The following is a 27,247-nucleotide window of genomic DNA, read 5'->3' as shown; positions in this document are numbered from 1 at the left end:
TTCTAAATTTATTTTTCTTACAATATTTTCTATTAACTTTAAAAAACAGTACAAATGTATAATGTCGTCTTTACTATTAATAAAAATTTAATTTTAACTATTAGTTGAAAAAAAATTTACAGCCAAAAACTTTAAAAAATTACAGAATGGATCAAGAAAACTTATTAGTCCTTTTTCATAATTTTTTGGGTCCATGTCATAATGACCAAGAAAATTTTTCAAGTGCTTTTATGTAATTTTTTGATCAACTAACGATTAAAGTTAATAGTTATTAATAATAAGAGTAATATTGTATCATTTGCAAGAGTTAAAAAAAAGAGATTACATAAAAATAAGTTTAGTAGCTTAAGGGAAAATTTGTCATTTAACTCTAGAAAAATATCAGTTTGTGTATTTTTCTTTAAAATAATATAATTAGACATTTTTATGGTTTATGATTTAGAAAACTATTTTCTGAACTCATCACACTTACTTTTTTTTTTTTGCCAGAACATCACACTTACTATGACAATCTAAGAGATTGTGTTCTTCACTGTCTGAATAGATTTATTAAAGTTTGACTCGTTATTATTACATATAATTTGAAATCTCTGATATAATATTAATTTGGGGATTAATTAAAAACGCAGGTTGATGAAGTGAAGAATGACTGGATGACTTGGAGTCCATCGTGGAACCCATTATTGACAACATCTCAAAGAAAAATCCCACACAAAGTGATTCAATTAATTAATTTTTTTAATTATTATTCATCATTGTTTGGTGGGTGAGAGAAAAAAAATGCATATATTGTACATTTGTGCATAAGATTTAGGAGATAATCAGTTGTAATCAAGGTTCTTAAAGTACGCAAAATTCAATAATTAACAACGAAATGTTATTTGCCACGGATCAGTATCTTTTGGGAAAAGTTGTTGCTTGGTCTATTTATCTTCTTAATGTTGAACATTTCGTATCATTTTGTGATTTATGTATTTTTTGAATCTGTGGAATCTATGCAATCAAAGTTTACATCATGTTTGAGTTTGATATTAATTTTTATATAAAAAATTATTTATTCGTCCAAAATTATTTATTTAAAAGATAGGGGTTACAGGTATTTTGTCCAAGGTAATCTCATTTCTCAGCATAAAATGCAAGATAGGTAGTGTTGAGTACTCAAATATTATATAACAATGATAATAACAATAAATTATTAATACTGTTATTTGATTTAAAAAAAATAGAAAGTATTAGTACCAAACTACAAAATTACTTTTTTCAGGGAGAATTTTATCAAAGGACTACCAATGTAACTTATTTACAAATCACAAATAATTTAAAATATTATTGTAGGATTTTGGATTTCTGGTTTGAATTGAAATTAAATTATAAAGTAAAAAAATCAAAATATATTTCTTGAATTAGATTAAACAAGACACATATTGGATATAACATGTAACAATAAGAAAATAGCAATAATACTATGAGTTTCACAAGTCAATTACAGTATTTGAAAATAACTTGACAAGTAATGATTTATTAAAGGTTAGATGTTCAACAAATAACATGATAGATTTAACAAGTAATGACAAACAATTCTACACGTCTAACAAATCAAATATTACTTAAAAAGTAACTTAAGTAATGTATTTTTTACGAGTTAGACGTGGAACATGTAAAATTATAAGGTATCATATTTAAAATATAAAATATTTAGTTTTTTCAAAGTGTAATTAATTTGATTTTTTTCTAAAAATTCCCTTAATTATGGATATCTTAAATAAAATTTTTTAATTGAGGTAATTTATTAAATAAGGATAAATATAAAAAAATATAATTTTAAATATCACTAATTAATTTATTAGGGTATAGATTACAGTTAAAAATGTCATATAATACTTACTATATAGAGTATATATCATATTATTAATTATCTACGTTAACAATATTTTTACTAGGTTGAATCTAGTTAAAAAAAAAAAAAAAAGCCTCAGAACATGATCTTAAATAACATTGTTTTGAATAGAAGATTCATGTATGCAATAAAAAATTAATACTTTTTTCTGTTACCAAAAAAAATATTGAGAGGAGTATTTTTATATCCATAAATTCACTTTTTTTTTTTAAGTTTCATTTCTTTTTGGAAACTATCACAATAGAAAGCTCAATCCAACTTAATTAACTTGTTTAATGGAATAACTAGATGCAATGATTCTACTACATTGAGTAATATTCGAAGCAATCTCTCAAAAATCAGATTACGAAATCGGATTTCAATTTATTTTCTTTATTTTTTGGCGCATACTTACTTTAAATAGAAAGAATTGGGGTAAAACTTTTCACACTCCGTGTCGCAAATGATAATAATAAGCGATCACTTTTTTTTTTTTTGGCGTGATAACATCTTCCTGAATTTTTTTATTAGGAGAAAAAATATCCAACAGATATTTTCTTTTACTGACCCATAAAACACGCAAGAAAAATTAAAAGCACATTAGAACATAATATAGAAAGTATGATTTGATTGGAACATATTTGATATCATGGATTTTTTTTTTTTACTTTTATGTTGGGGGTAATATTACATATCTAATTAGATGGTGATCAGATTTTTTTTTTTCCTTAAGCTGATGGATATCATATTTAATATACAAATATTAAAAATTAAATTGCAAATATTTGAAGATATCTTGTAAATCAACATATCCTGTTATTTAGTATATAAATATTAAAAATATTTTGGTGGTTACCTACTGAATTTAAATTATTGTTAATTAAATTTTGCAAAATTGAATATCTTTGAAAAGGAGAAGGCAGATTAGGTTAGAAGGATTATAATCCTTCTCTAGGATTTTTACTCCAACAATTCCACGGAAAAAAACTATAAAATTGACATTATAAAATTATTACGAAATTGTTCAATCTTATAGGGACGACCATTTCTTTTTGTTACTTAATTATTGATTGATTGTAGTTTTGGTGGATTTAATTAATTATATTTGATGACAAGGGGTTAGATTTATGAGATGAAATTGGAAGAAATATTCTATAAGTAGAATATGGAATATCATTTATCACACTGTATAAAAACGAAATGATCAACAAGTATGGGAAATAAACACTACAAATAAAAATTAAAAGAAGAAAAACAGTGAATAATCTAAACACTGATCAATCCCGAAGTAGTGGGTGACGTTGGAGCTCCACAATGCGGCGCTTTACATGAACAAAGCAGCTGCGGCGATGCCAAAGGCAACAGATCCGGCGACGGCAAAGCCATTCGAAGCAGCACCGTTCTCGGAAGGCGCCGGAGCCTCAGAAGGAGGCTCCGCGATCGAAGTAGGAGTATCGGCGGCAGGCGATGGAGAAGGAGACGGAGAAGATGCTGGAGGCGAAGGAGGAGAGCTCGCACTCGTCGGAGAGGGAGAAACAGCCGGTGAAGTCGCGGTGGAAGAAGGAGTAGAGGCCGGCGACGGAGAATTCTTCGGTGAGGGAGTCGTCGCTGCCTTGGGAGACTGAGCCGGGGATTGCGCGACGGCAGAGAAGACGAACAGCGCCATGAGCACCATCAGAATCACAGTGATCGCGTGAGCCATTTCTCAGAGGTAGAGAAAGAAGACGACAAAACAAAGAATAACAGAGAGGAGAAGAAGAAAGAAGAAGCACTAACTGACACAGAGATAGTGAGAATGAAGAAAGACAGAACAGAGGGGGAGTATTTATAGTCGGGAAGTAGAAACGAAGATGCGTGTGCGGGGATGAGAATGACCGTTGGATCGCGTGATTTTATGATCGGCACGTCGTGGGGGAAAGGTCACGCGGTCCATATTTCAAAGTAAGCGCGTGGGGAAATGATGATAGTGAGACGCTAGTTGGGTGGATCGTGAGCGTCCACGTGAAGTAGGGTGAGGAGAGCCGTTGGATGAAATATGAGAGGGAGGCAACGGTCAAGAAATTGGGAAGAGTGAAAGAAATGGGGGATCCAAGAAGGTGGGATTGTCTCTCCATTTTTTTTTTAAAAAATTCTCCTTTATTTAATTTAAAAATATTTTTTGACATAATTATTTACTAATGAAATTTATTAAATAGTACTCCTTTATTTAAAAATATAAAGTATTTTTAACTGAATCTCACCCTAATAAAATAGTTACTTATTTTCCTACTAACCTTATCTTTTCATATTTATCACTATTAAATACCCTACAATAAATAGAAAGTTATTATTAATAGGATACTTTTAAAAAAAAGTAATAATTACACCTTAAATGATTAAAAATATTTTAAATTTTTGAATGGAGAGAGTATAGTTTACAATTTTAATTTTTTATAAACTTTTTAAAGTATCTTTTATTAATAAGAGACAAAGGAAAAAATTATTTAATGAATGAAATAATGAGAGATAATGTATCGAAATAATCATTATTAATGAAATGTATTTTTTTAAAAAATATTTTATATTTTAAGATATTAAATCATTTTTAAAAATATTTTATAAAATGAGAGGGAGGAGTATAAATAAAAACTAAATCAAGGTTTTTGATAAAAAATCTCTACACTCAAATGGTAGGTCATTCAAGATCATAACAATGAAATTATCCTCTCACACCTTGATGAGTAAGTAAGGGGGCACGAATATTATCTTCTCACTCTTTTGCGTTTGGAAGAATTAGAAGGAAACGCGTCTTGCTTTAGAGGAACAATAACGTTAATCACGGGGCGGCAACTCCTTTGCATTTTTGGTCTCGTACCGTAGCCCAAGAAACATCAAGGAAGAACTTAAGAAGGTCAAATATTCAAAGCTTCAAACGGATCCGATAAAGAGCATAGTTAATTATAGCATAAATGAGTTAATTATTCTTAAACTTTAAGCTTAGTAACATTATAAAATTTGAACCTATTTATTCTACAAATTATTTTCTTATTAAAAATGATATAATTTGACCCTATTATTAACTAAAATTAATTTTAATCATTAATTGATAAAAGAAAGGATCTAAAAAATTACATAAAATAATTTTAAAAATTACATAAAAAGACCAAATTTGGTCCTTTTCTATAGTTTCTTTATCATTGTCTATAATTTTTGGATTCTTTTTTAAATTTTTTGATTATTTTCTATAATTTTTGAAGTCATTTTCTAATTAACTAACTAATTGAAAAAATTAACTTTTATTAACAACAAGGGCCAGATTATACTGTTTTCAAAAATTAAAAAAATAATTTATACAATAAACAAGTTTAATATTTATTATGCTATTGAATTTAAAGTTCATAAAATAATTTGCTCATCTATCTTTAATTCTATGCATTTGAAGAGAACATGGTGCGATGAATGTATTAAAAACAAGGTTAAATAATAATTTGACCTCTAAATTATAAGTCTAGGAATCTTTGAGATTCCAAACTTGTTTTTGTGTAATGTTTTCCTTTAAATTTTAAAAACAGTACAATATAACTCTTATTGTTAATTAAAGTTAATATTGACTATAAATTGATCAAAAAATAACCTTAAAATTATAAAAAGGAATGATGAATTTTTCTTGATCTTTTTTGGTACTTTTTTGGGTCCTTATTTGTAACTTTTTGATAATTTTCTTAGTGTTTTTTGTCATTTTTTGGTCAATTAACGAATAAAATTAACTTTTATTAATGATAGAAAATACATTGCACTATTTTTAAAAGTTGAGAAATATCATTGTACAAAAAAGAAATTTAGGGTTCTTGATATTCTTCAACTTATAATTTAAGAGCTAAATTTCCCATTAACCCATAAAAAAAGTGTGACGAAATGTAGATATTGCATTTGCATGATATTCTCATCTCATAATAAGATGTGGGAGTTATTGTGTTACCTTTTCTTATCCTTTGGATTAGTGCATTGGGAGAATTTCAAATAAAAATCAGGGATGTGATATAATTATTAATGGATTTTAAAAAAATCTAAAATTTTAGTTCAATTCAAAAAAATAAAAGTAAAAATACTTTCAATTGTAAAAAAATCAAAATATCCTTCAACTTTTATACAGAATCATTAGTTATTAATTTTCTTAATTCACTTGTTAATTTAATAATATGAGTTGCAAATTGTATGAGTTGACATATTAGTAATTATATAAGATTTGACATCAGTTGTTCAATTATAAGTAGCAACACCAGTTATTAAATTGTTAACTTTACTTGTTAATTTACTAAAATTAATTATAAATTAATGACAGTCTTGTAATTTACTAATATCAGTTGTAAATTATTGATAGGTCTTATAATTTACAATTGATGTTAGTAAATTGATAAGTAAAGTTAGCAAATTAATAACTAATATTATTGCTTATTTAACAAATAAATGTAATTTACAAGTGAAATAAAAAAATTAACAACTAGTGATTTTGCATAATAAATGAACTGTATTTTAATTTTTTTGAAGTTGAATTTATTTTTACTTTTATCCCCTAAATTGAATTAAAATTTTAAATTTTTCCTAATGTATTCTCTTCAAATACATCCTTTGCATTTATCTTGATTTTGCAAGGATTCGTGGCAAAAAGAGGCACCATAGCTAGGTGCACGTACATTTTTACCAAGGTACATAAAATCGGACTAATCATGGCACTAGGTCACGAGTTAGTGGTTTAATTAAGGTTAAATCAAGGGTTGAACCGATGGCAAACCGATCATGATTAAAATAATACAATTTAAATAAAAAGATATTAATTATAAAAATATTCAACCAAATCCAACCACTCAAAAGTCTAACAATAATAAAATACAACACTTTAAATATCTATCCTTACAATTGCAACCCTTCAATCTCAAAAGTTTAGAGAAGAGATGGAGACAGCAGAGACGGAGATAGAGCTAGAGAAAATATGGAGAGTCAGAGACTAAGCTAGAGAAAATATGGAGAGTCAGAGACTAAGCTGGAGAAGAGATGGAGATAACAGAGACGGAGATAGTGTTGGAGAAAAGACGGAGAGTCAAAGACTAAGCTGGAAAAGAGACGGAAATAGAACTGGAGCCTAGAGAAGAGACGGAGACTAAGTTGGAGAAGAGATGCCGATTAGGCTAGGGCAAGAGAGGAGAGACGCAGACGGAAAGCTAAATTGAATGCTGTCTAGAAATCTAGATTGGACTTAGCGTGCTCTGCCTCTAATTTTTTATTTTTTGACTTCTGTTTTACTTTTTTTTGTTATCTTATTTCTGAACTTAAAGCTCTGAAAAATCAAAAATGAAAAAAAATTTCCTAAAATGACATCATTTTAGGGGTTTTGTCTGAAAAAATAATAACCCGGTTAACCCAGTCAACCCACTGGGTTATACCGGGTTACACCGGTTCATTCCCTCATCGATTTAGGAGTAAACCCAGACCGAACAAGCGTCCGGGTTGACTCGGTCGATCCGATCCGATTTCAATACCATGATTTTTACATATATATTAATTAAGGGAGTAGTAAAATGTCTACTTTTTTAAGTTTGTGTCAGCTATCAATTTGACACGTTATTTTTTTTTTAATCATCACATGAGTCTTGAAAGTTTTAAAATATAAAGTAATTATTAAAATAATTTAATATGTAAAGTATATTAATGATTTGATATGTATATATAATTAGATGAAAATAAATTAACCGTCAAACCATCTTAATTTTTATCAATATAATCTCTTATATTATGTTTTATCCTTTTTTTTAATTTAGATTTTGTAGTTTTCGTAACTAAATAATTATATTTTTTTTATTAATCTACATTGTTGTCATTAATAATTTGTTATTCATATTAACAATTTTTAATAATGTTACTTTCTTTTTAAATAATAAGAACCCAATCAATAACCGATATAAATTTAAGAGATTATATTAATAAAAAATAAATTTGAGGGATAAAACCAATGGCTGAAACAAATTTGAAATATGAAAAATTAAATATTTAATTGAAAAGGAAAAAAATATAATTAGAAAAAATGTTGAAATAAAAGAGAATGTTTCAATTCCACAAAAAAAAAAAAACATAATGTTTCGGATACTCTATCAGATAGAGTGAGGCAACGAGGGTGAATGTTTCAGAATAAAACAATATAAATGCAATGCCAATGCATTTATGATTTTTTTTTAACACTTAATATATATGGTATTTCATTATCTTGCTAAGTTAGTCCCATGTGCATTGCATGGGATTTCATATTCTTTGTTACATGCATATAGGTTATAAATTTTAGGCATAAGCCACATACCTTTTCTTTTTGGATAAGAAGTTCAAGTATATATTATAGGATAAATAAGTAAATTATCTTCTAAATTTTATATCTAATAGCACAATGGACTATAAATTTATTCATTTGTAAATTATTCCTTCAATATTTGAAAGTGGTGTAATTTAGCTTATGCCATTTAAAAAAATTAACTATGACTCTTAGTTAACTATAAAATAATAAAAAATGACCTCCAAAATTATATAAAAAATACAATAAAAGACTCAAAAGTTACAAATAAGATTTTTTTAGTCATTTTTATAATTTTTTTGGTCCTTTTCTTTCATTCTTTGATTAATTAACTATTAAAATTAACGGTAGGAGTTGAATTGCACCATTTTCAAAAATTAGGAGAATAATTTATACAATAAATAAGTTTAGAGTCTATAATGTTATTAAATTTAAAATTCAAGAAATAATTTACTTATTTATCTTGCATTACATAGAAAGTATATACTAACACAGGTAATAATAAACACTATCCAAAGTGGGTTAAAACCACGTCAACAAAACCATACCAAGTATATATTTTCTATGATTTGGTGTCACAAAACGATACTCCTAGCATTTAAAAATTCTATGATTTTGTGACACCCAAAATTTTGTGGTATCAATAAAACCATGCCAATAGTTTGATGCCACAGTGACACCAAATCCTTTCAGGTAAATAAAAACATACTTATGGGCTCAATTCCTTTTTATGAATGGGTGTGTGTAACTGCTAAATGCTTGGATTAACTAGCAATGAATTGTTTCAACTTAACCAATAATCTCAACCTCATATTTTGAAAATGTAGTGGCATTAAAATTCCGTGGATCAACTAATAATGAATTTCTTGATTTGGATTGGTCCAAGTTTTTGTTAAGTCTTTTGCGTAGAATAGAGTTGACCAAGAATACTAAGTGGGTAAGCAATAAAAAATAATAATAATATGTATAGTAAGAAAGGTGTAAGAATGATGTTTTTTATGATTGTATCTAATTGTTTCCATGGTGCAAGAGACTTTGTTATTTATTTGAATAAAAAAGATATTGGATCTCTCACTTTAAGCACAGCCATGTATGGATTTCACAGTAGTCCCTAGTAAGAGATTTTATTTCAAAAAAATCCTTAAATCAGAAAAGTTTTGTTCAAGTCCTAAGGGATTTTAGTAGAATTAAAATTTTAAATATATTTATATAAATACCCTTCATTATTAAAAAAAAATCCCCCCACACTCCATTACGGTTGCAAGCACCAATGGTGCTAGTGGAAAAGGTTAGGATTTACATACTAAGCTAATCAATCTATTGAACACATTAAACACTCCAAGGCCATTCATTTATAATCAAACTAATAAATAATTAACTAATGTCTATATTATTTCATAAATTGATTTGATTTTTAAAACGATAAGAATTTTAAGGGAAGTTTAAGTTTAAGTTCAAGTTTTATTGTCAAATAAAGATAATCTAGAATGTAGACAAAATATAAAAATAATTAGATGCTATTTTCGTTTCCATGGTACAAACTTTAAAAAAATGAGATGAACTGTTCTTAATTTATGAATAGTGTGATATGCTATCAATCAATATCAATATTAAAAAAATATTAAGAGTCACATTGTTCACAAATTATAGAAAATGCAACTTATTTTAGATTCCATGTAAATATACAAAATGTATCTTATATAATATAAAATTTATAACAATTTTTGTTATTTGTAATCTCTCTCATGGAACCAAGAGAAATTATAGTTATGAACCCAAAAAAAAAAACAGAGAGAAATAATTTATAGTTGATTTTAAAAAATTAAGAAAAAAATTAGAAAGTTGTCAAGGGTTATGAGTGATCATGAAGTACTGACCTCGATTAATTTATTTCCATCCTGATTATATTAAGATGAGTCAATCTTGTCTTAACAAATTTGGGAGAAGACATAATAGGATTGAAATAAAAATGATGTTGGGATAGGACTATGGGAGGTCAAAAACACTTATTGCTTTTATTAACTGTAAAACAAATTCACATGACCCAATTATGTGAAAATTTTGAATATTTTTACTATTTAATGAGTCTATTGTACTTGGTCATGATTCTTTCACTTTAGTCATGTGAAGGTGGGCAAAGTCATGTTTGGGTGTGACCAAAAAGCATGAATTACCATTCCCAATACTATTAATATTACGTGTTTCCTGGTACAAGCAAAGGCAAGACACAAAAGTGAAACCAAATTCACACCCTCCTTACGTTCAAAATATTCATTTAATTTTCCCAAAAGAAAAAAGAAAGGAAAAAAGCATTTATTTAAAGTGCCAACACTAAGCAGTCTAAAGTAAATTTTGTCCCGTCCTTCTCATTACAAAGCTAAAGCTACATTACGCTACCACGGGTCCATGACTCTCACTTTCTTTCAATCGCAATTTGCTTTTGTTCCTCCCATTCCAAAAAAATCGAAAGAATTATGAGTGAATGATAATTAGGTCGAGAAAAAAAAAATTAAAATTAATCCTAGTTAAGTACTTAAGTTCTTAATAAAATTTTGTGAAAAAAAGAGAGTTGAAAATATCAATTTAAATCATTATAAATTCAAGAGTTTCAATTGTAGATAATACATTTAATTTTAAATATAATTCTCACATTATAATTAGAGTTTTTTTTTGTAATTGTTTAAATTAATATTTTCAACTCATTTTTTAAAATACTCTTGCTAAGAATTTAATTATCATTAATTCAATCTTTTGAAATCTAACTATCATTCTTCTAATAATTTTGCTTCTAGATTGAAAATTTAAAACGTTTATTGTAAAATTATTTTACTAGTTAAAGTGATTGGAACATTAAAATAAAATAGAAAAACATATGATTTTTTTTTGTACTTTTCAATTTAACACTTGAGTTCAATTTTAATTTATTTTATTAATTTAATAGGGTTAATATGCAATGAACCCTGAACTATAGGTCATAAGCTTTTAAAAAGTGTATTCTAAACTTTGATGAAGTTTCAACAAATGTTTATTAAATTGGGATCTAATATGTAATTTGTATCAAATGAAGATAGGGGAGAGAAGTAGAGTAAAATTTGACAAAAATAACACATTAAGTCTCAATTTGATAAACGTTTGTCTAAATTAATGATTGAGGTGAAATTATTTCAATTTTAATTATTTAAAATTCAGAATGTACTTTTTAAAAGTTTAGGATTCAAATCACACTTCTAAACCTATAATTCAATATTCAAATTGCATATTAACCTAATTTAATATTCATATATATTATATATATATATTATATATTAGAATTAGACCCAAGTGTAAGTAGCTAAAAACATTTATCTCTCCTGAGGAGGATCAAAATATTTATATATGATCTTTGTTGATAATTGATATTTATTTTATTTTATTTTATTTTATATACTCTTTGCAAAACTAATTTAAATCAAACCTCAATGGCTATTAAGGTTAAATACAAAATTTATAATAAACAAGAATTCTGTTCTAAAATAAAATAAATACTCCCTCTGTTAAGTGTTCAAGGATGTAAAATATTTTTAATTTTTTAATATGTAATCATTATTTTTTTTATTGTTTCTATTGATAATAAATTTATATTTATTGCAAGATATTTAATAAGAATAAATATAAAAAATTAAATTAATTTGAAAGTAAGTAACTACTTTATTGAAAAATTAAATTTAAATAAAAATACCTTATAATTTTTAAAGAGTAACTTGGTGGAGGGAAATAAAAACACATAAATTGAAAGTGAAATAATTTAAATTTCAGAATTGTGTTATAAATGTAATATTATAATTTTATTTTATTTCGCCTTATAAATTTTAATTGCAAATATCATTGATTTCTTTTTTTTGTTGCAATTAGAATCATGATTAATTGCTTAATATGATTTAGTACGTATTGCGCTTGAACAAGATCACCAATCCCACATTAATACGTTACAATAAATCAAACGAAAGTGTCAAATGCTGTAAAATAAATTATATTATATATAAAGAATCCAAAAGATAATTGTAACTAAATAAAAAATCAACAAAAAATCCAACAGAAAATAAATTATTCACGCTAATAATAAAATAGAATACACAATAAAATAATGGAAAGAATATATCATGATATCGTCGACGACTCCAAAATCTGTCTACGCCAGAAAAGCGGCTGCGACAATCACAAAAGCGGCGGAGCCGGCGACGCTAAGTCTGTTCAAAACGGCACCGCTTGTAGCCGGAGCCGGTGCCTGAGATCCCGACGGTGTGGCTGCAATCGACGGGGGATTAGCAGCAGGTGACGCAGATGGAGACACTGGAGGAGAAGGAGGAGAGTTAACGGTGGATGGAGATGGAGCAGTAGCAGATCCGCTCTCAACAGGAGGAGAAGCCATTGGCGAATTCGCAGATGGCGTCACTGCCACTGGAGCCGGAGCCATCGCCCTTCTTGGAGCCGCCGTCGGCGACGTTGCCGGAGAAGAAGCGGGAGATTGTTGCGCCATTGTAGAGCTCACCAACAAAGCAGCCACTAGCATCAACACAATACTGGAGCTCGCCATTGTAGAGATAGAGAAAGAGGAAACAGGGTTTTTAGAGAGAGTGTGTGCGTAAGAGTTGAAATTTCTAAGCTTAGTAATGGAGCTCTTCTGAGGAATCTAAAATTGAGTTGTGACTGAAAAGAGAGGCTTTAGGGGTATTTATAGAAGAAGAAACGCGAGAAGACGCAATATTTGCCGTTGATGAAGTACAATCATTGACGATGATCGAGGTATAATCTAACGGTCTATATTGACTGTTCAAAGTGTGAAAGAAAGGAAACGCGGAGAGAAAGTGACAGTGGTGAATGAGCGAGTCCAAGCTGTGCTTTTGCTTTTTGCTATAGCTACAGCTGTGAATGAATCTCGTGCGTACACGTGGTTTTAAAAAAGGAGGTTTGATGGATGAGCACCGTTGGATGAGGGGGAGTACGTGTGAAAAGTCGCAACGGTCGAATATTGACGTGTTTATTTAATAAAAGGGAAGGAGAAAAGAAGGAAAAGAAAAGAACAATAAAGTTGAAAATTTTTGCAGACTTTTCTGCGGCGAAAAAACGGCACCGAACAACCGCACGACACTGCGGGGACCACGTCGTCGTTCAAAGCCAAAGGGCCTAGATTCTCCTGCTAGCCGTTGCACAAAAAAAAAAAAGCTGGTGAAAATAATATAAAAATGACCAACTATTATATATTTAATTTTTTCCATTTAATTAATCACCCTAAATTACGTTGATTAATTAACCAGGTATTTTTAAAAAATAATTTAATTTATAATTTTTAATTCAGTATCTCAATTCTTGAGAAATTTTATGTTTTGATAACCCCAGTTTTAGTTTTTACAATTTATAATTCATAATTTATAGTTCAAAAGCTTATAATTAAAATTTTCAATTGAAATTCTTTTGATTCAATTATTATTATGAATATTGGTAAAAAATTATTATTATAAATAAATAAATAAATATTTGTGCATCTTAGGAAAATGCTATGCAAGTTTATAGAAATTGAAAGATTTAGATACGTTCTATATGCTTAATATATTTTTATTCAACCGAATCAAAACAAGTAGAATATAATATATTAATAATAAATCTTTTATATAATAAATAATACATAAATGATTTAATATAACAATTTAATTAAAACAAGTATATTAAATATATAAAAATAAATATATAAATTTTTTTTTTTTGAATTAGTCTGCTATAGGAAGCAGCCTATGTTTATTTTGTAATAGGAAAAAAAAAAGCCCTTGAAAATAGACACATATTTTAAAGATAAATATTGTACCAGTCAAGCGTGAAGGATTCTGGAAACTACAATAAATTAATAATATAGCATGCCATCTCACCTTGGTTAGTAAGGAAAGCGTCAAAATAATGAAAAAGTATTCAGCCTTCAATTTAGAAATCGTAAAGCGAAGACGTGGTTGGCGTCCCACTTTACAGGAAAGAAAGCCTGGCCTGGCAACATGTCCAAAGATAAGCTCCCCCCCCTCCCCCCACCCCAAAAAAAACCAGCTGTCCAAAAAAAGTTATTTTATAATATATAACGTATGTATGTATGGTACTTTAATGATTATAGTTGTTTGAAGAATTTGAATTGTGACTGAGTACATAAGTTCACACAAGACAGCAATTCTTTTATGTTATATTTAGATACATATAAATTTAAATTTGAATTTGAGCTAAATTTATTGTTTAAGTAATTAAAAAATATTTAAATTTGAATTTGATCCAAATCTAAATTCAAGTTCTACATCAATTTTTTTGTAATTTAAAATTTATTTTAAATATTTATTATTTCAAATCTTAACTCAATATCTTTTCTAATTTGACTCAAAGTCACGAAAATTTGATCGACCCACCAACAATAATTAAATTGAACCATCGGAGTTGATGAAAACAAGTCGCCACCATTGACTGTGAATGGACGGCTGCAGTTGACGGAAACGAGCCACCACCATTGACCGGGACTGAAAGGCTAACTTCCATAGGAACCGAACTAACGGTGATGATCGAAACAGGATAGTCGACTTCCACTGGGATTGAATGGAAGGTGACCGCAATGATGGGGATCGAATGACCAACTTCCATAGGGATCAAACTAATTGTGACGACTAGAACTAGAGTGACAATGACGATCGGACCGAACGATCAACTTCTACCAATATCGAATTGACAATGACCAGATGGCTCACTTCTATCGGGACCAAATGAACAATGACGATCAGGATGGGACAGCCTAGATAGGACCTTTCGGCATGGAAGTTAGTCTTTTGGTCCCCATCATTGCGGTCGCCATCGGTCTAATCTCGATAGAAGTCTGCCCTCTCGTGCCAATTGTTTGTGTTAGTCCGGTGCCAGTCATCATTGTCAATCCAGTCCCAATAAAAGTCGATCATTCAATCCCCGTCGTCTTGGTTGCCTTCGATTTGATCTCAGAGTAAGTCAACCATGCTGTCTCAGTCGTATCCTTGTCACTATTTATTTAGTCTCGGTATAAGTCAGTCATAGGTCTAGTCTCGGTTGTCACTCCAGTATTAATGGAAGTCGGCTGTCTTGTCTTGATCGTCTCCGTCGGTTTGTTCTCAGCGAAAGTCAATCGTTCGATCCTTGTCATCGTTGTATGATCGATCCAGGTGAAAGTCAGTCATTTGATGTCGGTCTTCACCATCTATCCAATCCTAATGGAAGGTTGTCGTCTGGTCCCCATCGTCGTTCGATTCAGTCCTAATAGTAGTTTGTCATTCCATCCCAGTGCTACAATCCCAATCAACTTTGACTGTCAAATTTCAGTGAAAGTTGGCTATTTGGATCGTCAACTTTGACTAGTCATCCAAGTTTCTTTTAAATTCAAACATAGAATTTAAAATTTAAAATTTTACTTTAGATTCAAATAAAAAATTTTAATATTATAATTTAAATTTTTTGATATCATCCAAACAAAGAATTTAGAATTCATGAATTTTAAATGTGAGATTTTAAATTTAAATTTTCAACTTAAATCCACTCATTTCAACACAACCTTAATGATCTGTACACAATTAAGTTTTTAAACACAATTAACCGCTTCAAATTACCGTCACATCAACTTTCATTAAAGTTGGAGCACTTGTAATACTTTTGAAGAATATATGCAAGCATTTGAATTATGCAATGGTACATAATTATGCATTAATCCATTGAAAATATAAAGTTAGTGAGAGCATAACATTAAATGGAGGCTTCTGCAAAAACAAAGAATGGATCAAGCCATAGTCAAAAGGTTTTAATTTATAAAATGAATATAAACCCATCAAAAAGTATATAACCATTTCGTATGCAATAAATTACTCTATCATTTGCAAACTATCAATAAATCACAAAGTTAATCATTGTGTCATGTCTGGTTATTTCTAACCATACTTGTTTCCTAACCAATGTTTTACATACATCTTTTCTCTGTTATAAATGCATAATTGAAATTAAGAAATACAATATAAATATATTTAAATAAGTCCATAACAATAGAAATTTACTGTGATAAAATTTGATATGTTTTTGCTCCCAGCATAATGCATGAAGAAGTAAAAGCTAGTTTTATATAATATATATATATATATATATATATATATCTCCACACACTTTATCCACATAAAGTGAATTTAGTCACATAAACTTAACTAATTTTGTACTTATCAAAATATGATAGTTATATTTTTAATTAATTTTTAATTATAAATTTTCAACTTTTTTACAATTAATAATATTAATAAATTTTTATTTAGAAATTAAAATATTAAAAAAAGGTTAAAATATACTTTTAGTCTTCTAACTTTATATAAAGTTTTAATTTGATCTTTTAATTTTGTAATGTATATTTTTAATCCTTTAATCATAACATCATTAGTTTTAAATGATTACTTTTTGTGTCAATTATTATTATTTTAAAAAAATTAAACTTAATATGTCAACATTTAAAAATATTTTGTCAATATTTGAAAGGTTAATGTAAAAATTTATTAAAATAAAATTAATAATATTAGGGTTAAATGACTAAAAAGACATTTTATAAAGTTAAAAGATTAAAATAAAATATTATGAAAAATTAAAGAACTAAATGTATACTTTAACCCAAAATTAACAAAGGTAAACTTGAAAAAATATTATTTTTTTTATAACTTTAAATTATATTAAGGATCAATTTTTTTCCTTTAAAATTTGTCTTATATTAATAAGGGTAAACGAGCAAATTACTCACTAAATTTTATATCAAATAACAGTACCATAAATTTTAAATTTGTTTATCATGCAAATTATTTTTTTAAATTTTAAAAATAGTGCAATTTAATATTTATCATTAATTAAAATTAACTTTCACCATTAATTGACTAACAAATTACAAAAAAGGATGTCAAAAATTATAAAAAAAGTCAAGAATTACAATAAAACCCAAGAATTACAGACAGTGACTCAACAATTATGAAAATAACTAAAAAAGTTTTTTGTCCTTTTTGCAACTTTTGAAGTTCTTTTTTAGCCAATTAATAGTTGAAATTAAATTTTATCAATGGACGAATTGTATCATTTTTAAAAATTAAAAAAATAATTTATATAATAAATAAATTTAAGATCTATAGTATTACTAAAGTTTAGAGAATAATTTACCTATTTATCTTATTAAGAGTATGAGATGATAATTTATTTATTTACCCCATTAAAAATATGAGAGGATAATACTTTCAAGTTTCAACTATACTTACCGAATGAATAGGCAGTTGAATTATTAATTATTAATAATATTTAAACGAGAAAAGATTTCCCAGTTTACATTTATTAAATTTATTATGCTCTTAGAAATTTGCGTAGGGGTTAAATTTAAAAAAGTGATTAATGATAAGGATTTTTATGCAAAGTACTTTACTTATCAGCTTTTTAGAGGGTAACTTTTTCATAAAACTGGAGGAAGTAAAAAAAAAAATATATGACATAATCTTTTTTAAAAAATTTAATTATATTTTTATTTACATGGTTTGAAGTTTGAACGGAAACATTATCCATAATTCACCAATCATGAGGCTCATTTTCTTTTAAAAGTACAATCATTTATCTTACTATGTCAATTAGAATTAGAAGATTAAAATACACTCGTATAAAAGAAAATTAAAATATACTCCCTCCGTTAAAAAATATAAAGTATTTTTAATTAAATCTCATCCTCTAATAAAGTAATTATCCACTTTCAAACTAATCCTATCTTTCTATATTCACCCCTATTGAACATCCTATAATAAATATAAAGTCATTATTAATAGGACTACTTTACAAAAAGGATAATTATTACACTTTAAAAGACTAAAAATGTCTTACATTTAATTTCTTAAAAAATACCTTATATTTTTAAATGGAAGGAGTATTATAAAAAATATTAGGTAAATTAAAATATATTATAAGAAAAATTAGGGAAAACTTATGAGATAATAAAATTTTTAGTCTCTCAAATTTGTCTCAATTATCAACTTAGTTTTTTAAATTTAATATTTTTATTAATTTGATTCATTAAATTTGTCTATTTTATCAATTTAATCTTTGTTATTAAAATTTGTTGACTGGGTAACGGAATATAATCAGATCCAATAGATACACTAAAAAAGTGTACTTATCCTCCATCCTATTTTCTAACTGTGATCCATGATTACTTTATATAATTGGGAGAAGATGAAAAATATGGTTTTGCTCCAAAAAAAAAAGGGGGGCCCAGCTTGACAAAAAAAGGTAGAGTGTCAAGAATAAAAGATTAGACCTAAGGCCTCTCTCTCTCTCACATACGACTAATAATGATACAATTTAATTAATATTTATTATAAATAATAAAAAAAAGTTAAAAAAATAATTGATATTAAATTTCTATCTCCATTTTTAACAAATGTGTCTATATATGAGGAATTTAATATTTTATTTTTAGATGATAATAAAGAGAATTTAAATTTATATTGATGAATATTTTAATCTTTATCTTAAATTTAAAATTTTAAATCTTTGTTAAATTTTATGTTAAATTTTATAAGACTTTAATTTATTTTATGTTAAATTTTAAATATTCTGTTTAAATTAAAATGTTAAATTTTTTTTATGAAAAGAGGGCTTAAGGGGCCGACCCTAAACCTTATAAACAAGAGCTGAGTTTTAAAATTAAATCAAATATTAGATAATTAAACTTTAGGGTTTAAGTTCTTAAAGACCAGGCTTATAAGAGTCGGGCATGTCTTGAATCCCACCTTTATTGCGAGGTTGACTATGACAAAAAAATATTAAAAAATTTTATTAAAATAGCTCTAATACACATGCTACCAATAAATTTTGAAGGTGTCCAACTTCCTAACATACACAAATGGAATAAATTATAAAAGATAAGAAATCGATATATGAAATTCAAGTTGAACAGATGAAAAATTATAAGATGGAAAAGTCATTTATATTTTTAATATTTTATATAAATACTATTATTCAACAGTTGTTCAATATTAATGTTCATTAGTTTTATGATATATTTAGTTAGATATGAATGAAATGGAAGTGGCGGGTATTTTAATAAGTTTAATTGAAGAGAAAATGGAGAAATGAGGTTATAAGTTTTTAATTGAGCTTTCTTATTCTTTCCTTCTATATCTTCTCTCTATTAAATGTGACACTAATAGTTATAGTTTGTACCTTTTAAACATCATTTTAAAATTTAATTCTTGAAAGTGTATATGAAAAAATATTATTTATGAGAAAACAATTCCTTAAATGACCTTTATATTTCTTGAGGGATTAGTCTCATTTAATTGTTGGGATACCTTAAGAAAAATTTTTTTAAACCCACTTATTTATTTTTTTAAAAAAATTGAACTCATTAAAATCTTTATCTTTTTTCTTTTCAGTCAAATAAATAAATAAATAAAAATCTCCTTGCGCATGGCACTGGTTGTAAAATCTTGTTATCAAGAGAAGCACGCTAGCACAATCTATTCTTGCAATCAACTCCACCATGTGTCATGATCATTTTAACCTTTTTTTTTCCCCTTTCTTTTGTTATATTACATTACATTACATTATAGAGAAATACTTAGGTAAACCTGATACACTACATTTGCGGTCTGTTGAATAAAAATATAATATTTAGATGACATTAAATATAAATTGATTTTGATATTTAATGATAGTAGAGAGAGAAAATGCAAAAAATAAAAATATGCATTCTATTTGAGAAATAAAATCAATTTAAAAAATTTCACACAAGATTTTATTTATACTACTTGAAATATTTTAATTGGACAGATAAAAAATGACATGGTGCATCTGATCTATCTAAGTATTTCTCTTACATTATATACGCTCTTATCCCTTATCTAAGGTGTTTCAAACATTTTACATGCAGATTAAAAATACTTGTTATATTGCTTTATTTATTAAAAAATATCTCAATATTTCACTTAAATCCTCATTAATTAAAGAGAATTTTCTTGCCTTGCTTAAGTTGCAAGAAAGCTATTAAAATGATAAGGATACAAATGGAACATCATTTAATATTATGATCAGATAACTTTTCACTCACAAATTGTATATTAAGTGAAGAAGTTATTTCTTCTTCTTCTTCTTCTTCTTTTTTTTAAATTTTCCTACACCTTTCTACACCTGTTTTACAGCCTTAACTGATTATAAAACTGATGTAAAAAGTCCACACTATCTATAATGACATTGGTTTTTATATATATGTAAAAGTTCTCTTTTTTTTTTTTTTTTCTGGGGCTATAGGGACGGGTTTAGGATCAGACTGAAACAGCTTTAGATTCATCAACGTTAACCTCATGGCCAGTGCTACCTTCTTGACTGCTCAATTGGCTGTTAAATTCTAAGCCATAGACATGTCCCATTTTCGCACGTTTGGTCTCCAAATATCTCTTATTATCCTTTGTGATCAGAGTTAACAATGGGATCCTACCAGAAACTGTCAAACCATAGCCTTTTAATCCAATATATTTTGCTGGATTGTTTGTCATCAGCTTCATTGATCTAACACCCAAGTCCCTCAGTATCTGCAACCACAATTTCAACATTTCTCCATCAATCATTTCTCTCTATGAGAGTGATCCGTAATGTGTTAGAATTGTATGTAGGACCAGATAATATATTTCAAGTAAAATCTCACTATCACTGTAAATCAAGGTATTAAAAATCAAATTATTCATTAAATTGGCCAAGGTACTAGTTCAAGAGTTAATAATCAGAGTGGTTGTAAACAAAATATTTGATTGAATTAGATAAGGTACTAATTCAATGGTTCACCAATTCATTTATACCCTTATTTCATTTATTTCTTCTTTTTGAAAAAACAAAAATGATGCATCATAATCTCAATTGTTATTATTAAGGTATTTATATAAGATATTTAATTAGGGTATAATTAGAAAGATATAAAAAAAATTTAAAAAAGTAAGGTTCCACCTAACTTTTTTTTTGAGAATCGTGAAGTAGTTATCAATATCCTATATTATAGTCTAAAAAGAGTAAAATGTTAGAATTGTATGTTGCACTAGATAATATAGTCACGTTAACAACAGAGTCATTGGTTTATGAGTTAATGGTCAGCTCGGTAATGAACAAAACATTTCATTGAATTGGTTAATGTACTGATTCAACAGTTCACTAATTCAGCTGGCTATGTTGACCCTGTTTTCAATACTAAGCTGTAAATCACAGCAAACTAAAACAAGAGAAATGGTGGGTTACCTTTGCTCCAATGCCATACTCCCTCGAGTCAACAGGCAATCCCAACTCTTCATTGGCTTCGACAGTATCACGTCCATCATCCTGCAGGTTATAAGCACGAAGCTTATGACCTAATCCAATACCTCTTCCTTCATGTCCACGTAGATATACAAGGACACCCCTCCCAGCAGCCTCAATCTGTTTCATAGCAAGTTCAAGCTGTTTTCCACAATCACACCTACCAGATCCAAATATGTCTCCTGTCAGACATTCTGAATGTACCCTCACAAGAACATCTTCTCCATCTCCAATCTCACCCTGTTCAATAATCAAAACAGTTAAAACGCTAATTCAACTAAGACTTTACCACTGAACAATCTAGAAATCAAATATCAACATGATTGTGATCAGAGCTTGGTATGGGTTGCATTCACCCGGCCTTATCCTCTAATTAACCGTTTTGAGTTTTACATCAAGGAGCCTCCCAAGAAAAGTCAGGTTTGTAAGTCTAAAGAGCTATTTCTTGATGGGAAAAAGAGAGGGAAGAACTATAGGAGAAGCAACAAAAGGTATCAAATCCTCAGGCTACAAGAAACTGTCACAGTTAAGATATGATGGCGAATATGATAGCTTGACAGTTCTTCGAAGTCTCAAATGAGAATTCCATTTTGAAGAAAAAAGTGCAGCTTAGAACTGGCTCAAACAACAGTAAAAACACTTCAGATTTGCATCATTTTTATTTGAAGAGACTCAAACATAGCAGCAAGCTTTGAGGCAATAACTTGAAAATGAAAAAAAGCTTCCCATTGAACTAGAGACTAACGTTGTAGCAAAGTGGCATCTTTCCCATGCACTAGGTTTATGTTGTGTGTGTGTGTGTGAGATATGTGATTTCTATGTTATTTTTTTGTTTTGTGTTGTTTTCAGTATTGGATATTTTACTGTTATGCTATATTGTGGCTTGTGGGGTAAGGGTAGAATTGGCATGATGAGTTTTCTGTACTAGCTAGTTTGCTGCAGAAAAAAAGGACGTGTTAGAGTAACAAACTTTTGCACCTTGAGGAACATGAATACGAATGAAGCTTGGTCCATTTTGGAAATAGATTTTAGGTGATAAAAGAATATTCAGAGCTCTTTGCATCAGTATACTTGTATAAAATCACTCAGTCCGTATACTACTTAGAAGACCTTTTTAACCAAATCATAAAAATTAAAAAAGGTAGTTAAAATTAATTGATGCTATTGATTTTATCAAAAATTACCCCTCATTAAAGCCATTAAACACTGTGAGACTTGAGGGAGTATCAAGATAAGATAGGCTTTGGCCAGATAAAGCATGAGAAAGCATACAGCTAACTCTAGTCTCAAACAACTGTTTGAGTTAATTGCATCAACTTTGAGTACTCTGGAGCATTATTTAAAGCTCAAGTAATGCTCAGGCAACTCACATTATGATAGACTCACTTTTAGTTGGTTCTAGCTAACCCACTTACAAGACTACAAAACTCATTGTAGAATGGGTTGGAAATTGTAATAGCTCTAATTGATTTCTTCTAGCCAGGAAGACCAGAATTGAAAAAAAAAAAAAATCAAATGTAGGTCAGTCCATATGCGTACAAGGTTTGATTCACAATAAATTATTGAACATATGAAAATCGCACTTTGCATGAATATAATAGAAATTCAAGCATGGTCTCACCTTAACCATTGCAATATGCTCAATCCCATCTAAAAGCGATCTGTAACAGTACGCTGAAAATGGACCCCACATTGTAGGAATTCGAGCAACAGAAACACGATCTACTAATTTATCTATCTTCCTTCTATACCTGCAATGATATCATGTGTTAATATATTCACTGCACAACCAAATAAGCAACAATAAAATTCCACACAGCCAAAACCATTGCATGCAAGCTAAAATAACCGAAAAGCAATTATTTTAGTCAAGCATAAGTACCGCCCAAGGATTCACTGCATTAGCTAGAAAACTAAAGCATCAGATAACAGAGTTTAGTTTATGGCATCCATATTAAAAGGAAAATTTAGAAGCAGATGTCACCATACAACCCGTCAAAATAGAACATGAGCCAGGACAAATAACCACATGCCTTATTAAGTCAGCAATGGAAATAATTTTCAAATTCTCACGCTCGGTAAACTGGCGAAGCTTCGGCAATCTAGCCATGGAACCATCTTCATCTACAACCTCACAAAGAACTCCAACAGGTTCCAAACCAGCAAGTACAGCAAGATCAATGGAAGCTTCTGTGTGTCCAGCTCTCTTTAAGACCCCACCTTCCCTGTATTTTAGAGGGAAAATATGGCCTGGACGATTGAAATCACCTGGTTTTGAATCTCTAGATGCAAGAGCCAAAACTGTTGCTGCTCTATCATGAGCCGAAACCCCGGTGGTGGTACCATGTTTAGCATCCTACAAATGCAGTGCAAATTGTTAAAGCTTACAATGAAATGCATAGTACAAATAGATGCAGGTGAAACAATTGTGAATTGTCTCAATAAAGTTCAGTTCTCATTATTGAGTGGAGAAATGTTATCTGTTCCCGTTGATGATACTAATGCATGACCTTGATGAGAGACATACACATGATTAATTCCAATTGTACTGATGCATGTAAAAGTTTAACATACCACTGTCACAGTGAATGCTGTACAAAGTTTCTCTTCATTATCCTTACTGTTTACCATCAAAGGGAGCTTTAATCTTTCTAAATCTTCCTCTTTCATGCTTACACATACTATCCCAGTTCCATGTTTCACAATAAAAGCCATAGCCTCAGGTGTTGCCAATTCTGCTGCCATAATCAGGTCCCCTTCATTTTCTCTGTCCTCATCATCTACAACCAATACCATCTGCAAAATTAAATATCAGTCAGTAACGGAATGCTAAGTCATCGGTCAAGCAAAAGCAAAACTTCATGCAATGTTTGGTTGGTAGAAGAGTGTTTTCTAGAAAGGAAATGGTAAATACACCTATCCCATTTTTCTTTCTAGATGCATTCTCCATTTCCTTTCTAGAAAACACTTTTTTGTGTGCCAAACATGCAATTAACACCGAATGAGGGAGACCGAGATAGGAACAGGGAACAAAAAAATCAACCTTTCCCTTGCGAATGTCTTCTATTGCCTCAGGAATTGAGGCAAATCCTTCTGATGGCCTGTCCAAATCAAATTCATCCTTGTCAACAGGAAAGCCATTGGTTGTTAACACGGCGTCTGCTGCTCGTGCTCCGAATGCTATTTCGTCAGGCTGTACATCAATTCCTCCTGATTCATGGCCATTTAAATCTTCACTTTTCATAGCATCATTGCCATTTGAATAAGAAAGAAGATCACCTCCTCCAGAGATCAATGTTGCTTTAGGTATACTAGCAACATTGTCACTTGCAGAAAATTTAGAATTCAGATGGACAAAAGCAAGTTCATGTCTGTGTCCATTTACGAAAGATGAATTCATACTGTGCAATCCATTAAACATTTTGAACTGCTTACATGTCCTGCACAGAACAGAAGATTCCAAGTTTAATTGGTAACCATGATATCCAAACATTATTACCGCACATTAAATAGAAGTGGAAAAAAAGAGCTGAAAATTTCAAAATTATGGACACAAGGACATGATGAGAAGCCGTTCACGCTACATAACCCCCCAGCACACAAAGCCAGCGCAAGGCTCAGTAAGTTGAACCTTCATAAGACATGGCCTAGCATTCTTCTCCAATGACATGGCATGGAAGGTCACAGGCAAATAACGGTGGTCCAGAAACTGACACATGTAAGAAAAGCGCAACAAAAGAAAAACACAGGGCCAAACTATCCGGATCTACCGAGGCTAAAGTGTCTCTGAAGTGGGAAAGTGAGTGACACACAATAAGGGAGTATTTGTATCAACCCACTCCCTCTCTTACTTCATAAGCGCTTAACAAGCTTTTCACTTCAAATGATTCAAATCCTTGATCAAATCCAAGCAACAGGTCATTCAATTACAGCAGTGAATGCGCCTGGAAAAAATAAAACTGAAGACAGAAATATTTTCATCATATAGTATATGGAATCCGTGATAACTGAAAATTGCAGTAATATCTTAATTTTTCAGTGCAATATGTAAGGACTTGTCAGATATCTGTTAATTATTGAGCCTTCATTGATAATTTCCACTTCCAGCATTAAATAGTGCCAGAGATCAAATGCCAACTCAGCCTTGAGTTGTTAACAGGTTGAAGTCAAATAAGAACTGTTGAGCATAAATTATGAGTTCAAGATTAAGATTAAATTTAAACAAGTTAGGCTGAGAAGCTTTGTCTAATGGTATTGGTATCCCAAACTCAAAACCCCCCGAAAAAAAAAGAAAAAAGAAAGTAATAAATTGTTCTCTACTCTACATTTACATCAGGCTACCATTTTTGCATTTACCATCTTCTGGCATTGAAAATTTTTTGAAACAGGAAAACCGCATCCCATATACAGTACCATTCAATACAAGTGAAATCTCACGCAAACTGTGGGTCATGGAAGTCAAATGGTTTCCCAGAGTTGAAAATTCATCACACATATTCATAAATGAAGATTTCAGACAAAGGAAACCCATACTAATTAAGAAGGAAGCACAGACAGAGGGAAGGTGAAAACACAAACAAAATGACTACACTCAGACAAGCAATAACCAGAGAATTAATCAACTGGTTAAAACAAGCCCAGAAAAAGAAAGAAAATAAAGGAAGAAACTTGAAAACGGAAGAGAGAATATACCGCGGGCATGAGAGAGATGACATTGGAGAATAAGAGAGATTGAAAGAAGCCATTTTTTGTTTGGTGAATATCGCAGCCATTTCTGCTATATATATATATATATATTTGAACAGCGAAGAAGGAAGAAAATGAAGCAACTCGGGGAAGCATGAAGCATCCACGAACATTAAAACGTGAGAGGGAATGGTCTGCAACGTGCTGTTGACAATATAATAACAACATGAACGAAAATGCAACCTTCCAATATTTTCATAAATATAATAACAAAATGATGATATGTGCCCTTGCGGTGTAAGCAAAACTCAGGATTAACCGTTAACAAATATAACACGCAATTAATAATGGGATTTAAATCCTGCGAAATTAGAATTAGTGAATTTGTGTGAAACTTTCTTCTCTAACAAAGAGAGAGAAGATTTTATATTTTATAAAAACTAGTAAAATGAAAAAATACTAAAAAAAATTTACAAAAAATTCCCTATTTTTAATTGTAGAGGATTTAAATTTTTAATGATAAGTGGGGGAGAAATAAACCATACTCCACAGAAAGAGAATTTTTTTTATTTTTAAGTTATTTATTAACTTTTTTTATCATAAATTTTTCCCTTTATACTAAGCGAAAATGTGTATATTTAATTATGATAAATATATATATATATATATATATAATAGATATATAAATTTATTAAAATTTTAGATAGAATTAATGAGTTTTTAAAATTAATTTTTTTAATTTCAGTTAAACATATTTGAAATAATTAATAAATAAGTTTAAAGAATTCTGCTGAGAATGTGCTTTCAATAAAATTATGAAAAAATAAGAATAAAATCTTTTTAAATTATGTAAATGACATTTTGGTTTTTGAAAATGCCATAATTCTTTCAAAGTCTCTAAGAACTTTTTTACCATTAAAAAATTAATGTAAATGACCAAGTTGCGTTTAATTTAATCATTAATTGCAATTCATAAATTTTATTCAAAATTTACAACTTTTCTTTTTAAA

General features: G+C 29.1%; 3 protein-coding genes across 6 annotated transcripts; all 3 read right to left on the bottom strand.

The window, feature by feature from the left end:
- Nucleotides 1-3,200: 3,200 nt before the first annotated feature.
- On the bottom strand, nucleotides 3,201-3,578 carry LOC129297942 (classical arabinogalactan protein 1-like). The gene has a single exon (XM_054936288.1). It carries the CDS (start codon nucleotides 3,576-3,578, stop codon nucleotides 3,201-3,203), a length of 378 nt encoding a protein of 125 aa, XP_054792263.1.
- Nucleotides 3,579-12,185: 8,607 nt separating this feature from the next.
- Nucleotides 12,186-12,885, bottom strand: LOC129297945 (classical arabinogalactan protein 1-like). Its single transcript, XM_054936294.1, has one exon. It carries the CDS (start codon nucleotides 12,763-12,765, stop codon nucleotides 12,361-12,363), a length of 405 nt encoding a protein of 134 aa, XP_054792269.1. The 5' UTR covers nucleotides 12,766-12,885; the 3' UTR covers nucleotides 12,186-12,360.
- A 7,413-nt stretch (nucleotides 12,886-20,298) lies between these two features.
- LOC129297944 (bifunctional riboflavin biosynthesis protein RIBA 1, chloroplastic-like) lies at nucleotides 20,299-26,358 on the bottom strand. Of its 4 annotated transcripts, none has more exons than XM_054936291.1 (8): nucleotides 26,244-26,295; nucleotides 25,322-25,510; nucleotides 24,595-24,991; nucleotides 24,126-24,347; nucleotides 23,585-23,907; nucleotides 23,173-23,302; nucleotides 21,495-21,791; nucleotides 20,299-20,800 (listed from the first exon to the last, which is right to left on the bottom strand). In XM_054936291.1, exons 3-8 carry the CDS (start codon nucleotides 24,970-24,972, stop codon nucleotides 20,534-20,536), a joined length of 1,617 nt encoding a protein of 538 aa, XP_054792266.1. In that variant the 5' UTR covers nucleotides 24,973-24,991; nucleotides 25,322-25,510; nucleotides 26,244-26,295; the 3' UTR covers nucleotides 20,299-20,533. The 4 variants fall into 4 exon arrangements, with proteins under 4 accessions (XP_054792266.1, XP_054792265.1, XP_054792264.1 ...); XM_054936290.1 differs by having other exon boundaries at nucleotides 25,403-25,510; nucleotides 26,244-26,288; XM_054936289.1 differs by lacking the exon at nucleotides 25,322-25,510 and having other exon boundaries at nucleotides 26,244-26,358.
- Nucleotides 26,359-27,247: the final 889 nt, after the last annotated feature.

Source organism: Prosopis cineraria, unplaced genomic scaffold (assembly GCF_029017545.1).
Source record: "Prosopis cineraria cultivar Desert tree isolate PC_DT_omini unplaced genomic scaffold, ASM2901754v1 PC659, whole genome shotgun sequence".
Taxonomy (NCBI): Eukaryota; Viridiplantae; Streptophyta; class Magnoliopsida; order Fabales; family Fabaceae; genus Prosopis; species Prosopis cineraria.
Note: the sequence above shows the minus strand (reverse complement) of the source record. Positions and strands in the feature narration are given on the sequence as shown.